The 27720-nt window shown below is 34.7% G+C and overlaps 1 protein-coding gene across 1 annotated transcript in view; it reads right to left on the bottom strand.

Moving 5' to 3' along the window:
* LOC145319694 (amyloid-beta-like protein) overlaps nt 1-27720 on the bottom strand; it is a 201179-nt gene that overhangs the window by 18030 nt on the left and 155429 nt on the right. Inside the window, exons 14-15 of the mRNA XM_080161986.1 lie at nt 25375-25457; nt 22993-23042 (exon numbers count right to left, since the gene is read on the bottom strand). Coding sequence (XP_080018112.1) covers nt 22993-23042; nt 25375-25457 — 133 coding nt within the window. The remainder of the gene's footprint in view (nt 1-22992; nt 23043-25374; nt 25458-27720) is intronic.

Raw genomic sequence — 27720 nt, 5'->3', positions numbered from 1 at the left:
GTAGTTAGGTACGATTTAGAAAGCGTAGCAACTCTATAATCATTACCAGAATGTCCGTACGTCCTTTTTAAACATGTTGATTTTTCTAATTTTATAACAACAATTATTTATGTGATCTAATTATCCGTTTGATCTGATTTTTGGTATATTGATTCCTGGGACAACAAAGAACAATATTATAAGCGAAGCAACTCTTATACTTTTATATTCTGATTATTCAGTTCAGAAACTATACAAGTGTTAATGTCCGTTTGTCCTACCGTTTCATTGCTTCGCTTTTATGAATGTTGTCATCCTTGTTTTATAACTAACGTCATTTCATACATTTACTTATGTGTATTTATAAGTTAAGCAGAAATATCTGTGAAAATGCACAAAAAAACACACACACACAAACTTTTTTTCTATTTATTATTGTGTGCATGAAAGTGTAATATGTTTAAGGCTATAGGGATTGGACAATGGGCGATAAAATAATCCTCTCGCAAATTATACTACCAAACTCATTCTTTGATTAGAATTAAAGGTTTAATACAAATATCTTCTGGGATGAGACAATAGACGATAAATTGATGTGCAAACCTTATCATTAATCAATTTTACCACTTATGTACATTAAAATTATTTATTGGTAAGTTTTTCTCGTATTCATTCGAATCCGGTGGATAAGAACCGGTTCTCATCCATACGAAAAAACTATGTCTAGCATTGTATTATATCCAGCTTTCTACGAATATAAAAATGTACAATCATAAGATTACAACCAGTTTTTTTAGTCGGTGCCTTCGGCACCTCGGGGCTAAAATCTAGATTTGATATCATAATTGTACATTCTATATCTGCGGAAAGCTGTTTATAATACGATGCGAGAAATAACTGTTACTACCCAATGTTCCTCTCTTTTCCAATCTTTCGTTCCCTTTTTTATTGTTTCTCCAACAATTTCAAACTCTCAAAGGATGAAACTTAATTTAATAAGTTTGAGGTTAGGAATCAAATATCGTCCATTATCCTATCCCCGAATTCCGGGTAATATGTGAATACAGGCGGAAATTTATTTTATGTTGTGATATCTTGGGAACCATAAGTCTTCTTGGCAGCTACATACACACAGGGACAGGGGGAACCATAAGTCTTCTTGGCAGCTACGTACACACAAGGACAGAGGGAACCATAAGTCTTCTTGGCAGCTACAAACACACAAGGACAGGGGGAACCATAAGTCTTCTTGGTAGCTACATACACACAGGGACAGGGGGAACCATAAGTCTTCTTGGCAGCTACATACACACAGGGACAGGGGGAACCATAAGTCTTCTTGGCAGCTACATACACACAGGGACAGGGGGAACCATAAGTCTTCTTGGCAGCTACATACACACAGGGACAGGGGGAACCATAAGTCTTCTTGGCAGCTACATACACACAGGGACAGGGGGAACCATAAGTCTTCTTGGCAGCTACATACACACAGGGACAGGGGGAACCATAAGTCTTCTTGGCAGCTACATACACACAGGGACAGGGGGAACCATAAATCTTCTTGGCAGCTACATACACACAGGGACAGGGGGAACCATAAGTCTTCTTGGTAGCTACAAACACACAGGGACAGGTGGAATGTCGGTATGTAAGTCTGTTTGTGAAGCGCTGGAAAGTGTCATGTGTGACGTCATAAAAATACGTCTATAAAGGAGGGATGTAAGAAGAAAAGGGAAAGGAAACCCCTAAAAAAGAGATGGATTTATACGTATTTTTATAACGGCAAACATGACACTTTCCATTGCTTTTCTTTTTATCCTTGAAGATCTTTTAAAAAGCTACGATAATATGTAAGAGGAAAAATTTAAGTTTAGAGGGGTGGGGGTGGGCTGGGGTTTCTATCCCTAACATTATTAGCATGAGCTGAAGCAACAAGCAACAATTAAACATTTATAGAAACAAAAACATCTTTAAAGTAATGTAAAATTTATACCATTTTATTACGTGACCCTTGTCTGGAAGTTCTAATTGGCCGGTATGGTAATTAGGGTAATCACCTGCTTGTAAACCAAGGCATTTCAATAACTCTTGATTTACAACTAAAGTTATGCGCCTGACGGAATTTTTTATGTCCTTAATTATGGCGCGATTTCAACTCGAACCCTTCACACATTGTCACGAGATTTAGTTCTATTCTTTTCAGGGAATACTTGCCTATGTCCCTGGAAGCAAGACCAATGTTTATAAATATTCTTTACACTACAATTCACTTTTTATGCTTGGTTACATCAGTGCATTTTTTTCTTACATTCAGATTAAATGAAAGGAAAATTACTGTTATAGTGCAAGGGAAACCGAAGGTGCTTTTGATTCTGGAACAAAAGTTTATAGATTCACTTTATGATTTTATTATGGATATGAACTTGAAGGGTTAATTCTTATGTAAAAGTAACAGGATGTCCGTCTGTTTGTGTCTTCCTTGAGATCTAGCTAACCGCTTAACTGATATGGTTGTTCTTTGTGTGTGCGAATGGGGCGTTTGTCCATATTTAGGTATGGAGACCGCTCTTCTATGAGTACTACTAAAACCTAATTTTAATGCAATACACATAGACATTCTCATCGTCGGTTCGCTTGTTTAGAATGCTTAACCCTCTATTCCCACAAGTATAATACAAATTTGGTTGAGCTGGTGGAAGCTCAACAAAAGACCCACGCGAAGTATTATGTTGCTTTAACCTAAGAATAAATGGTTGGTTTTGATATTCGATCAGAATTATATAAGTATATTAAGTATTAAGGAAGGAAAATGTTTTTATAAAGTGTATTTATATTACAAGTGCATAGGTTAAGTATGAAAATATTTACAGGATAAGTGTTAAAATTATAAGTAGAGTAGGACAGAAATGTGCCCTAAGTCCCAAGCAGTGAATTGTGCTAAGTGTTAGAATTCTAACATAAGGCCTGAGCTCAATTCATGCTAAGTACTAAGGGGCCTAAATTTAAACTACAATGCATGCCAAACAACTAAGTCATTACCTTTTAAAGCCAGAAAGAGAAGTTGATGGTAGGGGAGTTAATAAATAACTGAATAAATTCAAGAGGTACATGCTATAACATTAGCTCTGGACCAGGATTTTAGTGTTTGTCTGTGCAATTAAATGTCTGTGTGTTAATATGTGACGTAAATCAGGCATGGTTGTAGGCATACATATTTGTACTGATTGTTTATATGATTACATTAACAATAAACATAATATCTTTAATAAACATATACTATTAGCAAATCACATACAGATTACCATGAATAGGCTAGCGTTACCCATATATGGTGTCATATAGGTAAAGATAGGCCTATGAATGCATAAATTGATACAAATAATGCCTTGGGCCTAGCTAAAGTAATTGTGTCTTGCCCCTGAGTGCTACTAGATAATTGCAGGGCACGCGTCAATCAAATATTCATAATATGCTCTATAAAGTGTTGACTTTATATCAAGCATAGATAGATAGTTGTGGATGCGAAGCATTTCTGTAAAAGTCTCATATGTACGTTCAAAGAATTTGAAAATTGAGGATCGCATCTCCAATGGGGGTAAGTTGTTAAAAAAGAAAAAAGAGAAAAAGAAAAAGTTTAGTAGTCCCAGTATAGGCATATATAATAAACTGTAAATGTATTCCAAGCTAAGTTAAATACGCTTTCCATTAAGAAAGTAAGCTTTGCGTATTTTCATAGCTGGGTATACAAGATGATAAACCTCCCAAATAGAATACATTCTTTTCTTGAGGGGTTTAGTTTTATCTAACATTGTCACATCAATAAATGTTTTTGCGTTGGTTATTCTGGATAGTTCAGCTTCTTCTGATGATGAACTAGGTGGTGAAATGCTCTCTTTCGAAGTGTAGACTGAGGTTGGGGGTGAGGTAGATATGTAGCCAAGGGCGTCCACTTGTGCTACCTCGTTGCCATTCTCGTCCAAGGTGATTGAGTGATTTTCCAGGTCATAGTAGAGTTGGTTGAGGTCATTGGTAGAGAGAGATAGTGTGCTGCTGGAGCTAATGTCACTATCGGTCTCCACTCTACTATCTTCTCTGGTATTCAGGGCTGTATTTAACAAGAAATTCCTGATGGTGATGGACAGGTTCTCTGAGAATCCATCGTACTCTGGTGTGGTGATAATGTTGTTGTTCTCGTCTATAGCATCAAGGTGTTGACAGGAACACAACCGCAATCCGTCCAAGGTAGGGTGGTGGTAGGGCTCCAATACTCCATGATCATCTAGGTTATCTCCAGGCTGGTCCATGGTAGATCCTAAAAAGAGTTAGTGCGCGTGCTCCAACCGGTTCCTTGGGGTATCCTGGCTATGGTAATCTAAACAAAAGAACTTTTAATAATCTTTTATTAATCATTTTATCCCTGGGATATTCTAGAAATTCTTTTCGTTACAGATAGACCTATAATGGATTGATTAGTTATCTCTATTTCTGTTAAATATAACTGTTTCCTGAATTTAAACAATATTTTATATAAAAATTTATAAGTACAATTAGTATTTACATATCGTATTAATTTCTTTGGTTACATTACTCGTATATATGTATAAATATAAGATTTTACTAACAATAGTTGGTAACCCTTGTTTGTATATTTTGTATATGTACATATGGTTTATACCATTGTTGGCATTAGCTGTATTTATTTTATTTTTAACACGAATAAATTTTAATCATTTTAAAGACTAATGTCTTACATTACATCGCTGTCAAGTATACCTTTTAGACTTAATATCTACAAAATATATCGTTCGACGTCCGTAATTAAATTTTACGTAACAATAAGTTGTCAACCCTTTGTTTATGTTTGGGCGGTCAAAAGTGATAGGGGTTGGATTTGAGCGAGGTTATAAAAAGCTGGCGGCCCAGTAATTATGCTCATTTTATCAACAATTGTCTTTGCGAGCGGAGCTTGCGTTCGAGTGTTTAATTTTACCGCTAATTCCAAGAGAATTTATATAAAAGTGATAAAATATAGTAACCCGTTTGTTTTATATAAATGTTTTTATGTTATAGATTGTTGATATGCCCATTATTGCATTCGTTAGCCTCTATTTAAGACTCAAGAATCTTATTTTCTTCGTCGATAAGGCCTTTATCACTATATTTTTAAACGAAAGTGGGTTAGAAACAATATGGGTATATCTTCAATCTATGACAACCTTGTTTTATATAATATTTGCAGTTTTGATAGGACATATCTGAATTATCAGGTAGATTGACGTACCTTGTTTTGTTTACGTTTTTCTGTCTGCAAAAGTTAAATTTGTTTATCATAAGCAAAACTTATATTGATACAGATATGTTCCATCATTTTATTTGTTTTAACATTTGATTACAGCGTCCCTTTTTGTAATCAAAATTTATTGAATATTGACTTAAATCTTCTAAAACAATTCTGCTATAGATTTTAAAATAAGATTTTCGTTTTACTTAATTCAATCATAATGATGTTTAATTAATAGGTTATTTACGTTACAAGTAACTCAACCATATTTATTTTAAAATGGTCGCTTTCAAAAATTATATTTAGCTAGCTTTATCGTAGGTACTTTTAAAAAGTCATTTAAAATATTCAGATTTAGCTAGTACATAAGTTTTAGTTGCTTGATACATCATAATGAAAATGTTTTGATAGCTCAGCGATAGCTATTTTTAAACGTTGAATCATGTAAAATTAATTACACATTCTTTAACTTAATTGAATCTACCTTTAAATAATAAAACAAAGTTTTAATGTTTGAATAGCTTAACGATAGCTATTTTTAAGCGTTGAATCATGTAAGATTGATTACACATTCTTTAACTTAAATAAATTTTACTTTTAAATGATAAATCAAAGTTTTAATGGTTAGGTAGCTCAACCATAGTTGCTTAAAATACTGAAAAAAAATATTCGTGTGTACAGTCTTTTTCATAAAATTAATTTTACTATATTGCCTTTCAGAATCACTAGTCCTCTATTTTAAATTTACATCCGCTCATTATGTATATTCCGGACAGCCTGGACGCGCATCAGAATATTAAGGAAAGATTCGAGGAATCGATGAGAGCGGCTGCGGCCACTCTCGCCAATTCCTCGCTTCTCGAAACCTCCTTAGACGACTCGAGTTCAGTGTACAGCGACGCGTCTGGGATGCCAAGCCTTGCTGACGTTGATGACTATGGGAGTACTTTTGATACTGTAGAGTCCGAAAGGGATCAAGGGGAGATGTTTGGCAACGAGCATCTCTCACTGATGCTTAGTAGAACGATACAAATCATCTGGTCTCTCCTCAATTCGGTGATGCAGAACTCCTGCGGTGACATTGGTGACGATGTTGCCGGAGGTGATTCTGGGTCTGCCGAGTCGAGGAGAGACCAGAAGACGAGTCTGGACGCACTCAACATGGATGGCTTGTTCAACATGTTGTTGGGTTTAGGCTTGTTTTCTTGTGCTCTCTTAGTGGTCTTCTTCGGTGCTGTAGGGCTTGAGACTCTAACTCGTTTAGATAACACCTCAGACAGGTCGCTGGCTCGCTGGATAAGAGATGTATGTACGCGCCTCCGTGATATAGGCGTCCGGACCATTGAGCTTCTTCACTGCGGTAACAGGACTAGAGCTGGAGTTACGTCGCCAACTGTGGAGCCGTCGGATACAGGCATGTATGAAGCCGCGTCCTCTGTGATGGATGATATTCTGTCAGATACACAGGTGAGCTTTTCTTCTGTTGTATATTTCTTTTCTGTTTTGTATATTTTTTTTTTTATAGCCACCCGTTTTGTCTAATAAAGCATCATGATGTTGCAGGGTTGTTCTGTCCTATTCTCACTTCCTCAACGTTGACTTTCGGCTCTTCCATATATATCGCTCACCGTTTGTCGTCGTTTTATGTCACCAGAGAATACCAGTTAACATTTACTAAAATCTTAATTAGCAAACTAATATTATTTCCCTCTGGGAAGGTTGAGAGTTTGCTCGTGCCGCACGTTTCTCATTGGGGTTTTAAATGTTAGATCAAGACTTTAATGTTTTCTTTTTGTTTTAGGCTCCCTCTGCTAGTCCATCAACTCCAGCTGAAGTGAGATCCAGAGTTGGGCTGTTTGCTGTACACCGCCTGTCTGCCACTGAGGATCGAGTTACTGGAAGTAATGTGCCTGCGGGATTGGACACCCCGTCGGGAAGTCCTGGCTTCCGTCCGTTGATCTTTGATCAATCAGAGCGTCTTCATGTAAGTATCCATACTTTAGTTTTTCTATATTAATTTTCAGAAAGAGGCTGTATATTTGTACACGCATCTAGAGGTATTTGCAACTAAAATTCTTTTATTGGTAGAATATTAATCTTAAAATGTATGGTTGCATAAGCATTTTTGAACCGTTTTAAGATTTTAATTCTATTATAAAGTGGGTCGAATCGCTACCTAATCATATAGCTTTACAGGATTTTAGGCATTCTCATTTCCTGATTTTCCTAGATTCTTTGTTGGTGTTGCGATTAAACTAATAAAATCTATTATATTTTAGGCGACAAATTCAATCCCCCTGACGCGGTTCTACACAACTATGGGGAGGTGTAATCGGGCCAGTACTGAGAGGACAGCTGAGGGGTCCAGCGACAGCTCTTCATTGAGCTCTATTATGTGCCTTAGTCGCATTGAGTCTCCATCTGCAGCTGATTTGTCTGAGGTAAGTTTGATAAGCTCTTATAATATTCTTATTTTCTTTGTTGCAAAAATTATGTAACTTAGACTAGGCTGTTTAGCTCAGTTAGCTATGCTTTTAGACAATAATTTTACTTTAACTATGATGTAGTTCCTTCCTAATGGTCAACATTAAGAGTATGGATAAGTTATTTAATAATCTAAAAAAAAGATTGACTCGCAAGCATGTATGGATAAGCGTTGATACATTTCTTGTGAACGTTTATTAAGATGATTGTCTAATAATGTCCTTTTTCTTATTTTAGGATGTGGCTAGTATAGTCCCACTGGTCGACGATATCGAGGACGTTGATCTCCCGCCCATTAGATTTAATGCGGTGAGTGATGAGATCGAGTACCCTACACCACTGAGAGTTCTCAGTTTGGAACGTCTGCGCCGCTCCATGCGTACTCCAACTCCTGCCATTTTGGAAGAGATAACGTCGGCGGAGAATAGCTTCGATTCAGCAACGCGTTCCTCAGATAATAACAGGACAGAGGATTCCGGCGTTGAGGGAGTCCCTCGGCGTCGGGGTCCTACGTTCCCTAAACGTACGCCGTAAAGTGGCGCTGTTAGCTTGGTTGAATATGACATACAAATTTTAAGACAATGACCAGTTTAGACAACATGTGACTAAATTTACAGATTTTCTAATTCTTATGTAACTAGTCAAAATAGTAATCACTATGAAGTAAAGACTTTTGTTATTAGACGTTATGACTTTTTATACTGTACAAAACTAAATATTAATTTACACTTCTGCCATTATGTTATGTATATACATGTTTAGTCTGTAAGGATATTAGTATGTAAGGAAATGATTATAAGGTTGTATTTTCTTTATGCCCATAATTTAAACTTCATTCAATCTTAATTACTTTCTTCGTAAGCGAACTAATCTTTTTCTTTTCTCAATAGTATATTAACAGCTGTAATTACAGCCTTATGTCACAGTTTATTCATTCTTGTTAGCTTTTAAGGGTTATGTATATATAGATATTTAATCGAACTCGCACCTCAGTACCTTTTTTTTTTCAAATTTCATTTATATCCATCCCTGTGCATTAATCGTGAATTTTAATTGTGCTGTGATATAGAGAGGACTTGTAAATAGCATATATTCTTTTTTTTTGTAACCAATATCTAAGTAGACTGAAAGACTGACGTTAGACAAAGTTATTTAAGTACGCTTATTCAAGTATTTTTAAGAAACTCATGTAAAGACTGTTTGTGATTCGAGTAATTAAAGTAATATCAATGATCGGATGATCTCATTAAGGAAGCTTTATTTAATTAGTAAGGCTTAGAATAAATAGCGTTTCCCCTTTTTTTTTTATTATAGAGCTTAACATCCCTTTTAAATTTCAATACAATAGTCATAAAGCTTAATGTTTCGAGGTAAAATGTTCTTATGTCCCTTTAAATTTAAACCTAAGTCTTATTTCCAACAAGTAGAGTTAATGTTTTGGCTCACATTGGCTTGTTGTTAGGCTATGTGCCTTTTATATATATACAAATTCAACATTTAACGTTCAATTAATAGTATTAACGATCTCGAAGTTTTATTATGTGCCAATATACAGCTTATGTCCAAATTATATTAACTAAGATGTTAAATTGTCAGAAATCTTCTTACTATCATAATGTTTTTCAAATACTGTAAAAGAAAAATTTATGTTCTGTTTTCAAAATTGATTTAATTTTATATTTTCACCAAAGAAAAATATTTGTCAAAAAATTTTATACCTTTTCTAAAGATTATTTACTTTTTGTTAAAATAAATATAGAGATTTTAAGTAGCATATACACTGTTATTTACTGATTTAGTATTTGTTGTGTACAACTCCCGTTTACGTAGCTACTCTATAAGTATTACTGTCTGTTCCTTAATTTAGTTAGATACATAATTAAAGTGTTATTTTTACAAGGTGCTTAAACTAGCTTACATTCACTTGATTTATGATAACTTTTATAAATAACAAAATTTCTTGCTATGTTCTTTTTGATATCTCAGCTATGATTTATGCGATTAATTTCCTACCGTTTTTATCGCTCTTATTTAAGATAAATTTTTCAATAATTACATAGAGATATATGAGAATATAAGTATTTTACATCAATACACATATGTACAAGAGGTTTTATCATATGCAAAACTTTTATATCGTTAGGATACGTCCGTACGTCATTGTTAGAAGTCAGATTATAAGAATCAGTTTTGATCTAGTTTATTCTTCGTGGATAGTGGGGAGAGTACAATGTCCAGAAATGAGGAGGACTGTGTCTCTCAGATTCTCTATTTGGCGTGCTACTGCCCGTAATTCGTCTGTTATAGTCTGTCGGCTTCTATACTCTTGCTGTCTATACCGTATAACCAAACGGTTGTATGCGTCTCTATAAGTGTTTCTAAGTATACGACAATGCAAGTATCGTACAATACGACTAGGTTGGCTGATTCCACAACTAATTTTAAACGATAACATTTCTTTAATCATCGTAAGCAAGTTATAACAATATTCTACTAGGTTCGCGAAGGTCTCATGTAGAATTCGTTGTGATCTAGGCATAGGCTTTCGGAATCTAGTTTGCATTTTATAGATTTTGTAAAATATTCTGTTAAGACTTACGTGTTATGTGGTAACTGTAGTACTTCACAAGGTTGGTGATTTCCTCACTTGTGGATATGTTATAGTAAACTAACTCAATTTCAGGATAAAATTTAAGTTATCGTTATTGTTCACTACTACTAAAATTCTGAGTGGGCGTTTCCTGTCCGAAGTTATAATTAAAGTTTTGACATATTTTTTGTATGTAGAGTGGTTATAGTTTCTAATAACTAATCAACTCATCACAATTCAAGGCATATATATATATATAGGTTGCCTAATAGTACTGCTATGTTTGTATACTTTATACAATTTGTATTAAATGTTTTAAATAGTTTTTGTGTATATATCAGGGTGCGTATTTAACATTCGTAACATTCGTATATTTGTACAATCTGTATCAATCGTTTGACTCTGTTTGCCTATACAGAATCAAAACTTTCTATATGCAATTTTTTATGTAAGTGTTTTTGAAGGGATCGACTTTTTAGTCGACGTATATTGCATATAGTTGGTCTCCCCTGCTGAAGAGAAAAGATGTATATTTTACCACTGGATATATAACCTTGAGTGGGAAAATTTTTCATGAATATGATAACTTAGTTATCAGATTAGAATAACATATTATCATATTGTTCACAAGTTTACAGGGTAAATGGAAATGTAAATTATGGTTGTGAACTTGTGCCATTCCGAAATCTGACATGTCTATCATTTATTTTCCTAAGTCGTCGACCTCCGGTAATAAATACGGAATCTAGTGTCATGTCCTCATCGGCACTTGAGTCCTCTATGTCCGAATCAGAGTCTAATGGTTTTTTGTTTTGTGACGCTTGTTTTCGTGTTTCTAAGGGTGAGTGTGCGCGTATTCCTGGTTGCGGATCCTTTGAATTAACCGGGAATATAAGCGGAAGTGTGTCATTTTTAACTAATGTGGCTATCTCTTGATTTGTGAGTTTATTATAAGGCTTTGTAATAATTCCCCTTATTTCCTCTGGGAGGGTGTCAAAATGTTCGTCAATTGGCTTGAACTTTTTGATTTCGTTGAAAGAGTATTTAAATATTTCAGTCTTCTTGTCAGAAATTCTTTCAAGCGTGCAACTGTTAGGGCTTACATCCAAAACTCTATAGGGTGAAATATGATAGATAGGAGTAAGATTTGGGTTAACACCAGGTGTAATAGTGTTATTTCTAACCAAGACAAGATCTCCTATATCAAATTGTTTGTGTATACGGGTTTTGTTAATATACTTTAGTCTTGCCTCCCTTCCCTTTTCAATAGCTTTTGCTGAAATGTCCAAGTTTTCTTGTATACCGTCTGAGAGGTCTTGCACATAGGCTTCTGTGCGAGCTATTTCAGGGTGATATTCATCCGGTTTTATTGCTCCAAAGAACAATTTAGACAGGGAGCTGCGTGTCCCGAATAATAATTCCATGGGTGAAAATCCAGTCTTTGGTATTTTAGTGCAATTATATTGTCGGACTATTAACGGTAGTAGATATAACCATGAGGTTGTTGAGTCTTGCGCCAAAATTTTAATGATTGGCCATTTTATTACTTTGTTGCTAGCTTCCACCAGTCCTTTAGAAGGTGAAAAGTATGCAGTAGAATACAAAACTCGGATGCCAATAGAAGCAAAGAATATCAAGTTTTGCTTTTCTAGAAATGATTTTGCATTGTCACACAATATTTGTCTGGGGGAGAAATTAGGATAGAAATAAAACATGAATTTATCTATAAATTCACGGGATGTGAGTGATTTCATGGGATATGCAAGAATCATTCCTGTTAGTTGGCAGACTATAGTGAGGATATGATTATAACTACGATAGGGGGGTAAGGATTGTATATAGTCAATACTTACACATTCAAAAGGTCTTGAAATTGTACTATAAGTTCCTACTTGTTCTAGTTTTGTAGATGAATTTTGAAGTTGACAATTTAAACAAGATCTAGTGTAATTTCTAACATATTTCTTAAGGTTAGGGTGGAAGAAATTTTGCATATTCAAAAGCATTTTAATTTCTCCACTATGTACTAACAAAAGATGAGTATAGCATACTAATACTGGTAATAATATGGTTGGGAGATAAACTTTTAAATCTCCTTTAATCTTTGTAAACAGAATCGTATCTTTAAGTTCGTAGTTCTGTCTTTTATAAGTGTAGGTGTTTGATTTAGAGGTTAGACAACGTGTGTAAATATCAGAGTATTCCTCTTTTTGGTTTGCAATTATATTTTCTATGCTAATCCTTTCTTTTAGGATTTCCAAAGGTCTTAGTACTTTGCCTATAACTCTATGTTCTGCGGCAAGAGAATTTATGGTGATTTTGGGCTTTTGTTGCTTTGGTTGTGGGGGTTGTTCATCATAACCCAAATAGTCGGGGTTATCCATAATGAACTGTGTCCATTCTTCAATAGTCCAAACTTTATATTGGGGTAAGTTATCTTCAAACCCAGATTTAACAAATTTAGGTAGGGCTACCTTTTTGATGCTTGGTAAAGTAGCCTTATATGCCCTTGTTAAGAAATCTGCCAAATTGTCTTCTCCTTTTAAGAAAGACATTGTTAGCTTCGGTATTAGAGTTAACAGAGTGGTATTCCACCTCTTCAATTTATTAACGGCTGTTAATGCTTTAGGATTGAAGAGATAATAAGCACATTTTGCGTCTGTTAACAAAGTGCATTCACAGCTTGGACCTATTAGAGTTCTAAACGAGTTTGCTGCATAAATAATTCCTAGGATTTCAATGTCTATGATATGTAATCTTGACTCAGCAACGGTAATTTTCTTTGAGGTGTATGCGATAATTTCAAACATAGACGCTAAAGATTTTAAATTAAAGCTATTGGTTGATGAAACCATTGCGGGTCTTACTATGTGTTGCTCCTTGTGTCCATATAGTAAAAATACAAAAGGGGGTTTTGTTTTGTCTGAACAGTGTTGAGTGACAGGTTTGGCACCCTCTATATTTGTGATAACTATCACAGGGCGGTACATAGCTACACTAAGAGCTTCAAATATGAGTTGTTGCGGATCTAGATATACATATCCATGCTCTAGTTTGCGAATAAATTCTAAGAATTTATCCCTATCATTATTAAATACAAATTGAATATACTTTTGTCTCAACATCGTAGAACGTATGATTTTTGATGCTCTTTGCAGGATGGTGGTCAAAGGTGTTTGAACTTTATTTAGTTCCAAAAGCAATTGTAAAGATATCCCAAGACTATTGTGTACAGTGTCTTCAGGATAGCCCAAAGTTTTACTAGCCAAATATTCAAATTCAGGCGGTCCATCTTCAGACATACGTTTAGCATAATCCTTAATGTTTTCACCTTCAATCTGCAAAGGTAGGGGTAAAATTGGTAATCTGTTATCATAAATAACATGGTGCACAGGATCATCGAAGTTTAGCCCAGGGGGTAGGGTTTTAGCCTGTAATTCTGGTGTCACTATTTGCGCTAAGACTGCTGAATATGAGCCAGTTGAGGTGCCGGCTGCATCTGACAAAATAATCTTAGGTGCCGATAAGTTAACTAATTTGCTAAAAATTGGTCCTGAAGCTAAAGCTTTCTTAATATCTTCGAATGCTTGTCTTTGTTCTGGAGTTGGGACAAAAGTTTTACCTAATCTAGTAGATGTAAGTGAAGTTAGAATATGTGTAGGAGCCATAATATCAAATCTTAAATGTTTATGCATACTTTGTAGTACTCCCATAAAAGATCTCATTATAGTAATATCAGTAGGCATGGGAATATTTAGAAGTTTTTGTACTCGCCTTTGATCTACACAGCAATAGTTATGCGAAATGAAGAATCCAAAGAAATTTACCCTACTTTTAAAAAGTTGTGATTTCTTTAAACTAATCTTTCCTTTATGCGTGTGTATTCTCCCCATAACTTTCTTCAAAATCTTAAAATGTATATTCAATGATTCTGATCTAGTTTTAGCTAGTTCAGTTGAGACAATGAAATCATCATAAATGTGCTGGACTTCTGGGATAGGTGAGTATACCATTTTGGCTAAATCACCGTCCATTACAACATTACCATTATCATCATAAACCAATTCCCAGTGTAATATCTTTTCCATAAAGCGTGATAGACTTTCAGGTGAAGTCTTAATGCCAGTTGGTAAGGATGCGTGTCTAAAAGCTCCTAATGGGGTTGCAAACAATGTTAGGTCTCTGCAAGAAGGTTCTAGCGTTATACTATGAAAAGCGTTAGCCATGTCACTACTACTATGCACAAATTTATCCCTTAGTGACTGAATCAAATTTTCTGCCGTGGGTAGCAGTGCAGGTTCAGACTGCAGACAAGGATTCAATTGTTGAAAATTTACAATTAAACGAGGACAGCTCCCCTGATCCGACTTTGGAATCAGATAAGCTGGGCTTGCATAGTTGTTATAGGAATCCCCATCCAAATTAGCTCTTTCAATGGTGCCGTTCTTTAACAAAAACTCTAAGATAGATTGCATTTGCATTTTCTCTACGGGTGATAAATAATATAATTTCTTATGCTGGGGTAAAGTTTGACCAGGTTTTAGTCTAATTGTATAATTGCCCAGATATTTACTCATGTTACCTCTATCAGTAGAATGTGTAGATATGATATCGGGGTAAGATTTTAGGAATATGTCTTCTATATAATGTCTTACCTCTGGTGGATAGTCTGACAGCACCACAAGATCCTCTGGTTTAACAAACTGGTCCTTAGGCACACTGTAGCCAGTAGGTTCTGTTACATGAGGTTCTGTTCCATGAGGTTATCAGATTCAGCTATATGTTTTAAGCCAAGTTCAATAACGTCATCACTATTTTCAAAAAGTTTATTCTTTTCAGGATCTGGTGTAGTTAGAATTTCATCAATATTAGAACGGTAGTCAGATAAGGCTACTCCTGGTACTGGAGTGTCATTGTTTATAGCTGTAGGATTCGGTATATATCCATCAGCTAAAGGAAAAGATCGTTCTACTAGATTGATGGCGCTGTGTTTTGGTAGCTATAAGAGTTGAACTGAGTTGTTTCTGGTGTCTAGTGAGATCTGATTGACGGCTGGAGTATTAGCTTTCTCTGCGTGTTGCTCCAGGGCTTGTACAATCTCGTCTAGCTCAGTTGTCACAGATACATTGTGTAGGAATGATTGCGTAAAATCAAAGTCTGTGGTGATCTCCTTGACTACAAATTGGTTGCTTGGTTCCAAGTATCCGGTGATAACAGTGTTAGTGATTGCATGTTCAGTGACATTTGTTATCATTGCTCTTCCACTGAGTTGTCCTCGGTTGTTGACAGTCAGTTGCGTTTGTCCAGGCTGAATTTTGATTCCTCCATTTCTATCATTGGCAATGTGGTCATCGCTGAGAATGACTTTTGTTCCAGGAGCCAAGTTGAAGAAATGGTTGATGTTCATCTCTATAGTCTGAGTTTCATTAGAGTCAATTTTGTCAATTGTCCCTGTGCAGAGTTGTAATTCATAATCAGAACAGAACAGGCTATCTAGTACTCTCCCAGGATGGAACATAGAGTATAGATATGGTGCTGGCGGGTGGTTGTCCGCAACGAAAGTCAACCCTAATTGGAGATCTCTAATGCCATTCATTCCGATGATCATAGGTGTGACATTCTTGTGTTCCTCAGGTACAATCATAAACGGTACTGGTCTATAGATGCCTGAGAACTGTGTGAGGCGAATCATGAGAGTTATTTCTCCAGCTACCGGGATTTTGTGTCCAGAGTAGCTGACAAGAACCATGTCACTCTTTTCCAGATGATTCTTAACCTCATTTTGTTGTACTCCAAATAACATACCAAAATAGCTGGTTGACATGATATTTCTGTCTGCTGCTGAGTCAAACAAAGCTGTCATGTATACATCGTAGTTTCCATTTGACATACAGCCGGAGCAGTTCAGGTACATTTTCCTGTTTTCATCCATGATAGCTGCCGAACTATCTACCGCTAAAATCTTGGGGTCATTAGGATCCATTCGAACGGTGATAGCGTTAACCCTACTTGTTCTGCCGCGCTCTTTGGATTGTCCATTGGCTTTGGCCTCAACCCATTCTTCATATGCCTGTCTAAACACACCACCAGGTCTTACTTTACCACTATGGTACAGTTCCATCATTGCTGGTCGTCCAGGGCATAGGTGTTGAGCGTGGTATAGGTCTTTGCCATACTTCTTGTGACAGCTTGGGCAGTATCCGGATGTTAGTGCTGTTTGATATTGTCGTCCTTGGTCATCGCACAGTAGTCTGCATCCATCTGATATTTTGTGGGAATTTTGACCACATGCACCGCAGTAGCGCTTATTGGATGTACCATAGGAGATATGATAATCTTGTTTGGTGTTCTTTTGTGGTTGTCTATCTCTATTATCCCTGTTTTCTCTGTTGTAGGTTTTAGGATAGGCTGGTTTAGCAGTAACTTCTCTAACTGTTGGCCTTTTATAATAGCTTGACGTAGCGGCAACTTTAGCAGGCTGTTTGTCTCTATTCATTCTTGTATCCCTGTCATGTGAGTAGTTGGTGTTATTTGTCTTTTTATGAAGCGACAAATCTCCATTGTAACTGGCTGATACACCATTCTGCTGTAGGTCCATATCTAGGTCTTCAGTTCTAGGATACATGGAAGCGGTCAACTCGTGATATGTAGGGGATCTTCCAAGATCATGTCTGAGATTGTGATGGTTTTCAGATGCTATATTGCGGCTATTTGTTGGTAAGCTACGTTTGAGTGCCTCCACTGCAGTTATGTTGAATACATTCTGTCGTTCTTTCTTGTCTGTATAGTGAACAGCGGCTCTGCTGGCAAGATTCTGAATGGTACTGACAAGCTTAGGGAATGACATGGCTTTGGTTCCCTTAAAAGCTATCAGCTTAGCTTGAGCTTCCTGTGGGCTGATGAGTATATCGTACTGTAGCAGTAAGCTATTGTAGACACTTTCAATAGATAGTCCAAGATTGAAACTCTGCTGGATAGTAGTATATGCTTCGCCAGTTGTGGTTCTAAGCATAAAGGTTTCGAATTCTGATCTTGAGAGGTTACATAATTCCTGAGCAGTGTTCATTTCTGATAGATAATCAGTAATGTAAGGTGGTTTGCCGTCTCCTTTGAAGCAATGCTTGAGAGGGAAGGTTCCATTGGCTAACTTAAGCTTTTGATCGTTGCTTAGGGTGCTCGTGCTTGCATAGCTGCTTGGTGGTTTAATTCCAGTTTGGTTGGTGAAGTTACTGAAGTGTCGTTGAGTGCGTTTGTCATTCTCCTCGTGTACAATACGCTGGGCTTCTAACTCAACTTCACGTCTTTGTTCCTCTTTGTATTCCCTCATACTCTGTGTGTAGTTGGTACAGAAGTTCCTCATCATTTCTGAGTCCACACGTATGTTGGGGTTACAAAGTCTTATTGTATCCAGGAATTGTGGGAACAGGAAATTTCCCAGAGGATCTGATAGTGTTGCTCTAACATATCGATCTCTGATCAATGCGTCTGGTGAGTCCTCGCGCATAGGTATGGATCTTACAGATTCCGTGTCTGGTTCTGGCGTCTTGGTTCTCTCACCATTCTGTTCTGGTTCCTCCTGGTTGGGCATCGGTTCCTCCCTTCGTGTATCATCTCCTGCAGAAGCTGCATCAGCTGATGGAGTTCTTCTTCCAGGCGTCGTCGAGCGTCCTCGACGTGGAGTGTTCGCCTTTTCAGCGTTGTCATCTTTCTTACTTTTATTAAATAATGGCATTACAGCTAGCTTAAAGCTTTTAAACTTTCTATGAGTTCTTTAAAGAAGCTTATGAGATGTTGTACTATTTTAGGATTTAAATAGCAAAGGTACAAGAAGAAACTAAATAATGTGCCTAAAGTTAAAACAATCAAAAATTGTTTACAATAACAAATTTTTCTTTTAAAATTGTTAAATATAGATGAGTATGTATTGTCTACTTCACCTACAGTTGTTTCTACGTCGTGAATGCTTGCGAGTGAGCTTTAAATCTTATTCTGGAGTGTGCGCTAATGCACTCTTATCCTTAATTAAGCTCAACTGTAGAAACACTTCTACTTAGATTTATTCTATATTTGCCTATAAAGCTAATGTGGGTTGTTTAACTATACAAATTAGCTATAAAGTTAAATAGAATGTTAAGGTTTGCAGCGAAGTTAATTTGGGTATGCTAATATACTATCACAAATTAACTGTTATTTGCTTAGGCGTCGACTTTTCCTAGCAAATGTTATTGTTGAGAAAAACAGCAATTTATAATCCTTGTTGAATTCTTACTCCACTCTAAGGATATGTAGCTTACAATCTGCTTATTCCTGTAAGGCTTTATGAATATAACTTACTAAGGTTCACTCCCAAAGGATCGTCTATATTCTAATAGTATTGCAACAGTTTTGCCTGAATATCAAAGATCTCGCACCCAATACTTATAGTTGTATTAGGGTATGCCTACCAATCCTACTAAGTATTATTCGCGAATTATTATGGGGCTTCACTTGTGATTTCAATCCTTATAACTATATTATTGAGACTCAATTTAGATTGTCCTATATATATGAATATAATCAGTTTGTTTTCAAGGTTATTATAGACCGGATGTGCTCCACTTAATTAGTGAGAACACAATATTCTATGTGTCTTACTGAAGTGTGATATCCTACGCAAGGTGATCAATCTATACGCTGGAAGTTGTCAATCAAACTCTTTAAAGTAGACTACAAGGTTGGTGTTATTATTTGGTCAAATATTATTGAAAATCAAATTAGCTGAATTAGTGCACTTTTTTTCTAAATGGTAACAATTTTAGATTATAAAGATTATGAACTATATGTACACACTTTATTTTACTTGGTTATAGTCTTTATGCTAATAATCCTAAGTAAAATTAAATTTTCTCAATGGTATAAAAAGAAAAATTTTTTTTTCTTTCTTTGTTTTAATCCGGATTTTTATAAAGACAGTAGAGTACTTCCAATATTACTTGCTACTTCTTTTAGAGACGTCCCAAGACTCCCAATATAGGCTGCTGCAACCTTTTGCTGCGTTTGGTTACTAGAACTTTGTCTCTTATAAGTGTGCTTTTTAATTACATATAGGGCTTAGGTTGTTGACTATACTTTTAAATCACTAATATTCACTATCACTAATGATTGATGGTTTATAACTCTTCTCAAGTTGTCTGTTGAATTCTGGCGGCACATGAAATAGAAATTTTAGCATTAGCAAAGCAAGTAAAAATTTAGTTTTCATGTCCTACTTATTGTTGAGTGAACCGTTTATTGTATTTATGTATATGTTTGTAAGGAATATACAAACAAAAAAAAATTTTTTTTTTTGTTAAGATTGAATTAAAACTTTCTAAGTCAAAATAAAATAGAATCACTCTAAGTCCAAAGTTGGAAAATTTTGACTAAGTCCAAAAAGTTTCTAATGAAATTATTCTAAGTACAAAATCAATAAATTTTGGCTTAGGAAAAAAAATTATGAAAATATCTTAAGTGCCAAATTAATAAATTTCGACTAAGAAAAAAAAATTTTTTTTTTTTTATTGAAATTATCCTAAGTACATAGTTAGTGAATTTTGACTAAGTCCAAAAAAAATTTCCTTTCAATGAAATTATACTAAGTACAAAATTAGTGAATTTTGACTAAGTCCGCTACTTTTCAATGAAATTATGCTAAGTACAAAATTAGTGAAATTATCCTGAGACAAAAGAAATAGAATCACTCTAAGTCCAGACGTGGAATATTTTGTCCGAGATGAAATTTCCTAACAGTCCATTCACAAAGCTACTTTAGAGATTGCCCTTAAGTCAAAAGAAATAGAATCACTCTAAGTCCACTATTGGAGTATTTTGACTAAGTGCAAATCTCGCTAAGTTAAGGATTTTAAAATTATAAAGTATTAGAGTGTTAGAATTATCCTTCACCAAAAGAAATAGAATCTCTCTAAGTCCATAATTGGAATATTTTGGCTAAGACAGAAGTACCCTAAAACAAAATTTTCTCTTAAGTGTGGAAAATGAAATTTGTTAGTCTAGTTGGAAAAATTGCAATTATTACAAGTCCGAATTTTGGTAAATTTCCAACCAAGTTCACAATTTCATAAAGTTACTATAAGTCCAGAGATTCAAGATTCTCTCTGTAACAAAAGAAATAGAACGGTGCTAAGTCCAAAAGTGGAATATTTTGCTCAGAGTCTCAGGAAATCTTTGGAATTATTGCTGATTGCATACAGTAATTTGTTTACACTTATATCATTCCAACCGATCGATGTTGAGAATATCTTTGAGACTTTGAAATATTTTGTTTAACTCAAAATTTTGGAGGCAATAGTTATTTTGATACATCCGCATATAAATCAGAATTACATTAGGAATATAAGTCCTAGGCATGTATAAGTAAGTGCAAATCTCAGAAAATCGGTTCTAACGGCACCAAAGTATTAGTACAGTTTAACTTGAGTATAAATGCTACAAGTTTGTAATAATCTTTTGGCCCTTTACTACGACTCAAGAGTACTAACTGCTTTCGGCATATTGTTTCAGAAACATGGCTCCAAAGACAATATGTATCCCAACTAACAGCGTTTCCCGTGTTCTATAAGATTTGCTCCTAAGTTTTCATTTAATAAGACAGTTCAAAATGGTCCTTTACAAATAGTATTTTGATAGCTTATAAATGAAGAGTTACTCCATGCTCGATTCTTAATAAGTTCTGGTTTAAGTATCAAAGATTCAAGTATTTCAACACTTAGAGAACTTTCGAATAAGTAAAAATCATACTAAGTCCGAAGATTTATATATACTCCGCCACCTAGCACAACTCCTAGATTCCAAAATTCTGACTAAGTCCAAAAATCAAAATTCTGCACATAGCTCAATCATAGATTATTCCAACCCAAGTGTTTTACTAAAGAGAGGCGGACATGGAGGTGCCGGTGTGCTGGTATTCTCTAGGGCCTCTAGAGTGTCAACCAGTGCGAGTGTCCTTATAGGGCGGCGACCAATGGCCACAAATATGCTAGCATTCTCTAGGGCCTCTAGAGTGTCAGCTAGTGCAACTGCTCGTACACGAGGCTCTCAATTGCATTTGTGTCGTGCCTTTCAGTCCCTATCTCTTCAAACGCCTCATAGTCCTAACCTTGCTCTCAAATAGTTTCACAGGTTTTGGAAAACCCGATTTTGCCATAACTACAATTATTCGATTTTGGTAAAAATACCTGCCTTAGGCGGTTCGGGTACGGTAAGGAAAAAGAGAAAAAAATTTATGAAGTAAAATTTTTTCCAAGATACAACCGGTAAGTTGCACCATTGTGTGTGCGAATGGGGCGTTTGTCCATATTTAGGTATGGAGACCGCTCTTCTATGAGTACTACTAAAACCTAATTTTAATGCAATACACATAGACATTCTCATCGTCGGTTCGCTTGTTTAGAATGCTTAACCCTCTATTCCCACAAGTATAATACGAATTTGGTTGAGCTGGTGGAAGCTCAACAAAAGACCCACGCGAAGTATTATGTTGCTTTAACCTAAGAATAAATGGTTGGTTTTGATATTCGATCAGAATTATATAAGTATATTAAGTATTAAGGAAGGAAAATGTTTTTATAAAGTGTATTTATATTACAAGTGCATAGGTTAAGTATGAAAATATTTACAGGATAAGTGTTAAAATTATAAGTAGAGTAGGACAGAAATGTGCCCTAAGTCCCAAGCAGTGAATTGTGCTAAGTGTTAGAATTCTAACATAAGGCCTGAGCTCAATTCATGCTAAGTACTAAGGGGCCTAAATTTAAACTACAATGCATGCCAAACAACTAAGTCATTACCTTTTAAAGCCAGAAAGAGAAGTTGATGGTAGGGGAGTTAATAAATAACTGAATAAATTCAAGAGGTACATGCTATAACATTAGCTCTGGACCAGGATTTTAGTGTTTGTCTGTGCAATTAAATGTCTGTGTGTTAATATGTGACGTAAATCAGGCATGGTTGTAGGCATACATATTTGTACTGATTGTTTATATGATTACATTAACAATAAACATAATATCTTTAATAAACATATACTATTAGCAAATCACATACAGATTACCATGAATAGGCTAGCGTTACCCATATATGGTGTCATATAGGTAAAGATAGGCCTATGAATGCATAAATTGATACAAATAATGCCTTGGGCCTAGCTAAAGTAATTGTGTCTTGCCCCTGAGTGCTACTAGATAATTGCAGGGCACGCGTCAATCAAATATTCATAATATGCTCTATAAAGTGTTGACTTTATATCAAGCATAGATAGATAGTTGTGGATGCGAAGCATTTCTGTAAAAGTCTCATATGTACGTTCAAAGAATTTGAAAATTGAGGATCGCATCTCCATCTTTTCACTGTAGGTCCAGTGAATGTTTAAAACTAATAAAGAGGAGGGTACTTCCACCCTCCTTAGAGAAACTATCCCTTAGAAAAAAAGCCCCTAATCCAATTTTTTTTACTTAAAACTAAATTGGAAAGATTAGGGCCGACTTAACCCAAAAGTCCCACAATCAAATTCCCCTAGAGACATAGTATTATAGCAAGGTTGATTATTTTTACATAACATAATCAAAAGTTAGAAAATAATTGTTCACAATTGCAAAACTACTTTATAATTATGTTTTACCTGTCAGTATCTGCCAGATGTTGGATTGTGTCTGTCTTCTGTTTCTCCGCCTAAAACATTCAAATATATCATTTAAAGCAAGATTAGTTTCCAGAGCTGGATCTTTAAATCATTTTAATGGTGATTTAGATCGGGGTGCGCCGAATTTCAGCCAATCACAGCGCGGCATTTTAAACCAAAAAAAAAACATATAAAATCCTTTTTTTTCAGATAACACATCCTTTTACTGCATAGAAGGACTGGATTTTAGTCTAAAGATGTGAAAATCCATTAAAAATGGCGAATATTTTCACACATACATACTTCCACTTAATCAGTGTAACAATAAATTGGTGCAAAGAACGACTACAAATTATTTTCTAATGCTTAATACCAAAAAAAAATAAAAAAATATTCCATTTAAAAAGACATAAATACATACTTCTAACTTGGCATTAAAAAACTTATTTTACATAATCTATTATCCTAATTTTAGAATCTTCAAAAAAAAGACGAAGACCAAACGGCATTACTTTTGCACCACTTTTGACGTCATATTCTCCATCTCTTTTTTAGGGGTTTTCTTTCCCACTTCTCCTCTCATCTTCCTCATTTTATGACGTCACAGGAATCAAAAGTGACACAAAAGTAATGCAGTTTGGTCTTCGTCCAAAAAAATGTTCATAAATCATAAGCAACATACAGACAAGCATAAAGGGGGAGGGCGGGGGGGGGGGTTAATGCAACCATCTCGTAATCAATGATTAAATGGCACTTAGAATTCGAATTTCGATCTGAATTTTTTTGAGTAATCCTTGGTAGGTCTATTTTTCCAAAATCGAACAAAAAGTTGGAAAAGTAACGGCTGGCGGCTCAGCCGTTTAGCCGTGTTTTGCCTATTTTCAGGGCAAATTCATCATTAATTACGTAGGAATCAACATATTTTTGGTTTAATTCATGTTAAATTTCTAGTATCAACAGCTACCGGCTAAAACCGTTTGATAAGGTTTTTGAGCGACAAAAAGTATTATGTGGAGATAGGTTTCGTGACTAATATGCTCTTAAGATTGGCAAAAATGGCAAAACGGCTGAGCCGCCAGCCGTTAACCGTTAATTTTCCAACTTTTTGTTCGATTTAGGGAAAATAAACCTACCAAGGATTATTCATGCAAAATTTTAGATCGAAATTCGAATTCTAAGTGCCATTTAGTCACTGATTACGAGATGGTTGCATTAACCCCCCCCCCTTATAGAGTGGCTAAGCAGCCTTTAGGTCCCACGCAAAAATACTTAATAAAAAAATATCCTTACTTTGCACATTATTAAATCCATTTTAAAAGAAACTTTATTCGTGATAAATCTATGAATATAAACTTATTTCAGATTAATCAGCAGATTATTTCAAAGAAAAATATCTAAAGATATTTAAAAAAAGAGAAAAATATTCCATAACTTGCGCAGCAATAAAAGTCAGCAAAATATTAGATTTTAGTTTTTAAAAATAAATTAATAAACAAGAAAGATATTTCAGTATGGCTTCGAAACCGATTAATATCCGCTGGATTAGATCACGATCTCTGGAATACTAAAGCATTGTGTATAACATCGTATTACAGAAATATTCCACGTATGTTATAGTAAAAAAATATATGCCAGTTTTATTCTGATAATTTTTAATTTTATTATCCACGAAAAGCTGTCGATAATACTCACTGAGAATAATGCCGTTATAAGTGTTGGCAGAGCCGATTTATAGAGTAGCTGTGTTATTTTAAAAAAGTGAAATATAAAGAACCTACTTAAATATTTGCTGAGTAGAATTTATGTTTTTCTTTGCAGTTTTTGAAAAAGTAAAGATTTTCAACATTTTAGAAAGGTTTGTACATCCATATATGACGTCTCAGTTCGTTTAAGTTAGACATTTTGAAATCTCTATGCAAATTGCAAAACTTGCTTAATGATTACTGTTACTATTAGGTATATTTCGGAAAACAAATCTACTTAACAAATCTATCATAGAAGCAAGGAGGTTTTTATGAATCTAAAAATGATAATGATTGACTTTTATGATAAAATAGGTTTTAATGAGATAAAAAAACAGTAAAATAAGTAATAACTAAAAATATTAAAAATATTCCATTTTTGTTAATTACTTCGCATTTATGGATGTAAACATCCTTGCTTAAGTGTGTTTGCTTTTTCAATTTTTTGACAGTGCAAGCAAAAATATCATTTTATAAAAGCTTAAAAGTTTGCTTAAAAATATGACACTGCAAAATATCTTTCTAAAGCTAAAACGACAACATCCATAAAGGTAAAGCTAAAAAAAGAGAACATCAAAGTATAACCTATCCTTGTAAGGATAGATTATACCTTATCGTTATAGAAATGATAAGAACTTACTTTGTCTGGTGAAACTTCGACAAGATTCTTGTAATGCATCAAAGTATGGTGTCTGTCCTTGTGGAGAGAGCGTAACAGTTTTTCTAGAAAAAAATCATCATTAACAATAATAATTCTCATGGAGCTTATATTCTTTTTAAAAACAAAGCTTTTCTATGATTAGGGTCGGTCCGTCCGTACGTCCGTAATGGATAGCTTTTAGGCATGTTATAATTGTCCTATCGATTTCAATCTTTGCATGGTGATTCCTGTAGTAGTTAGGTACGATTTAGAAAGCGTAGCAACTCTATAATCACTACCAGAATGTCCGTACGTCCATTTAAAACATGTTGATTATTTTACTTTTTTAACAACAAATTTTTATGTGATCTAAATATCCGATTGATCTGATTTTTGGTATACTGATTCCTGGGACAAAAAAGTACAATATCATAAGCGAAGCAACTCCATAATCAAGTTGTAAAAATGTAAATATGTCCATAAACATTATCCTGTATCAAGCCGTTTTTCAACAAATTTACTTAAAATTTTGCTTCGACTCTTATACGTTTATATTCTGATTATTCAATTCAGACACTATACAAGCGTTAATATCCGTTTGTCCTTCCATTACAGAGCTTCGCTTTTATGGATGTTGTCATCCTTGTTTAGTTAAAACTTAAAACCACGATAAAGAGGGCAGTTTTTGCGTAATTCCAGAAAGTTGGGGCTTGGGTTGTAGTCAAATGCCCTTATTAAGTCAAAGTGCTCTTAATTATAACCAAATGAATACAATGAAATGGTCCATAATTAAGAACAGTTTCACTTAATAAAAGTATTTTTCTCGTATTCATTCGAATCCGGTGGATAGGAACCGGTTCTCATCCATACGAAAAATTATGTCTAGCATCGTATTATATCCAGTTTTCTCCGGCACCTCGGGGCTAAAAAAACTAGTTTTAATCTTATAATTGTACATTCTATATCCGCGGAAAGCCGTTTATAATACGATACGAGAAATAACTATTCTACAACCCAACACACAAATTAGACAAAGCCCAATCTGTACCACTTTTGATGAGGAATTCTCTATCTCGTTTTTAGGGGTTTTCTTTCCCACTTCTCCTCTCATCTCTTTCATTTTATGACGTCACATTAATTAAAAGTGGTACAGATTGGGCGTCGTCACAAATTAGGCAATTAAGGAAAAAAATACCCTCTTTTTAAACAACTTTACAAATTTAAGATATGGCATATTACAAAGTTTGACTGACGTACTAGCATCATTAACTAAAAAAAGTTTTATTATAACATTTTCTTATTCGTTGGCTTAAAAACTTTAGAGCTTTAGTGAATTTTGATTGGTTAGTTTATTAAGTTAAGTGTTCAAACGTTTCAACCACTAAAATACGCTACAGAAAGGATATTTTTGTGTATCATCATTGGAAATGTACATCAATTTATCAGCCATTGTCTTATCCATTAAGATCCCTGTAAAATAACATTAAAAAATGTATAATATAACCTATGTGTGTTATAAGTTTTATATAAGAAAAAACGAAAAAGATTAAAGAAAATATAAACCTTGGAGAATTCTAAAATTCTATCAGTTACAGCTGTATCACAGCAAAATTGGGGCAATTTCAGGCAAAAACTGTTATGTAACAAAAGCAAAATATATAATCTTTGAAGCATCCTCGAAATTAAAAATGTTTAACATACCAAACAGAGATCTTTAGAGATAAGACAATGAATGTTAAATAGAAGTAGACAAATTTACTTCTCCTGAAGATTTAAATTTTAGGTGGAAAAGTTTAAACACTGCTGACTAGAACAACCCAACTAACATTCATTTTTAGGTAAGGGGATAAAGTGACTCAAAAAAAGCCATGTGACGTCATAAAAATGAGGGAGATAAGAGGGGAAGTGGGAAAGAAAACCCCTAAAAAAAGATGGATAATCCCTAATTTTTATGACTTTACATGGCTAATTTTTGAGTCACTTTGTCCCTCTACATTTTTAGAGTTCAATATCCTCTCCCTGTATAAGAAAGGTAAAATGAGGATAAAAATAAAAAAAGAAGATTTTTAAGGTTAATGGGTAGTTTTGTGCTGTATTAATAATTCTCCGTTTCTAAAAGTTGTTTTGCGAAGGTGATGAAACAACCAAAATGTCAATGTATACTCTAATTTTCGCATTTATATTACATTATTTAATAATCAAAATAGAATATTTTTATAAAAGCACAAATTTCATTACTTTACATTACACTAATAAATCATCACTCCCTCATACTTAATTCTGTTTATGTATTCTTAGGAATGTATCTATAATACAAAGTAGTACGAAGTCTGTCTGTCTGTCTGA

This window comes from Acartia tonsa, chromosome 5 (genome assembly GCF_053477335.1).
Source record: "Acartia tonsa isolate MP-2025a chromosome 5, ASM5347733v1, whole genome shotgun sequence".
Lineage (NCBI taxonomy): Eukaryota > Metazoa > Arthropoda > Copepoda > Calanoida > Acartiidae > Acartia > Acartia tonsa.
This window is presented reverse-complemented; position numbering and strand designations above follow the sequence as displayed.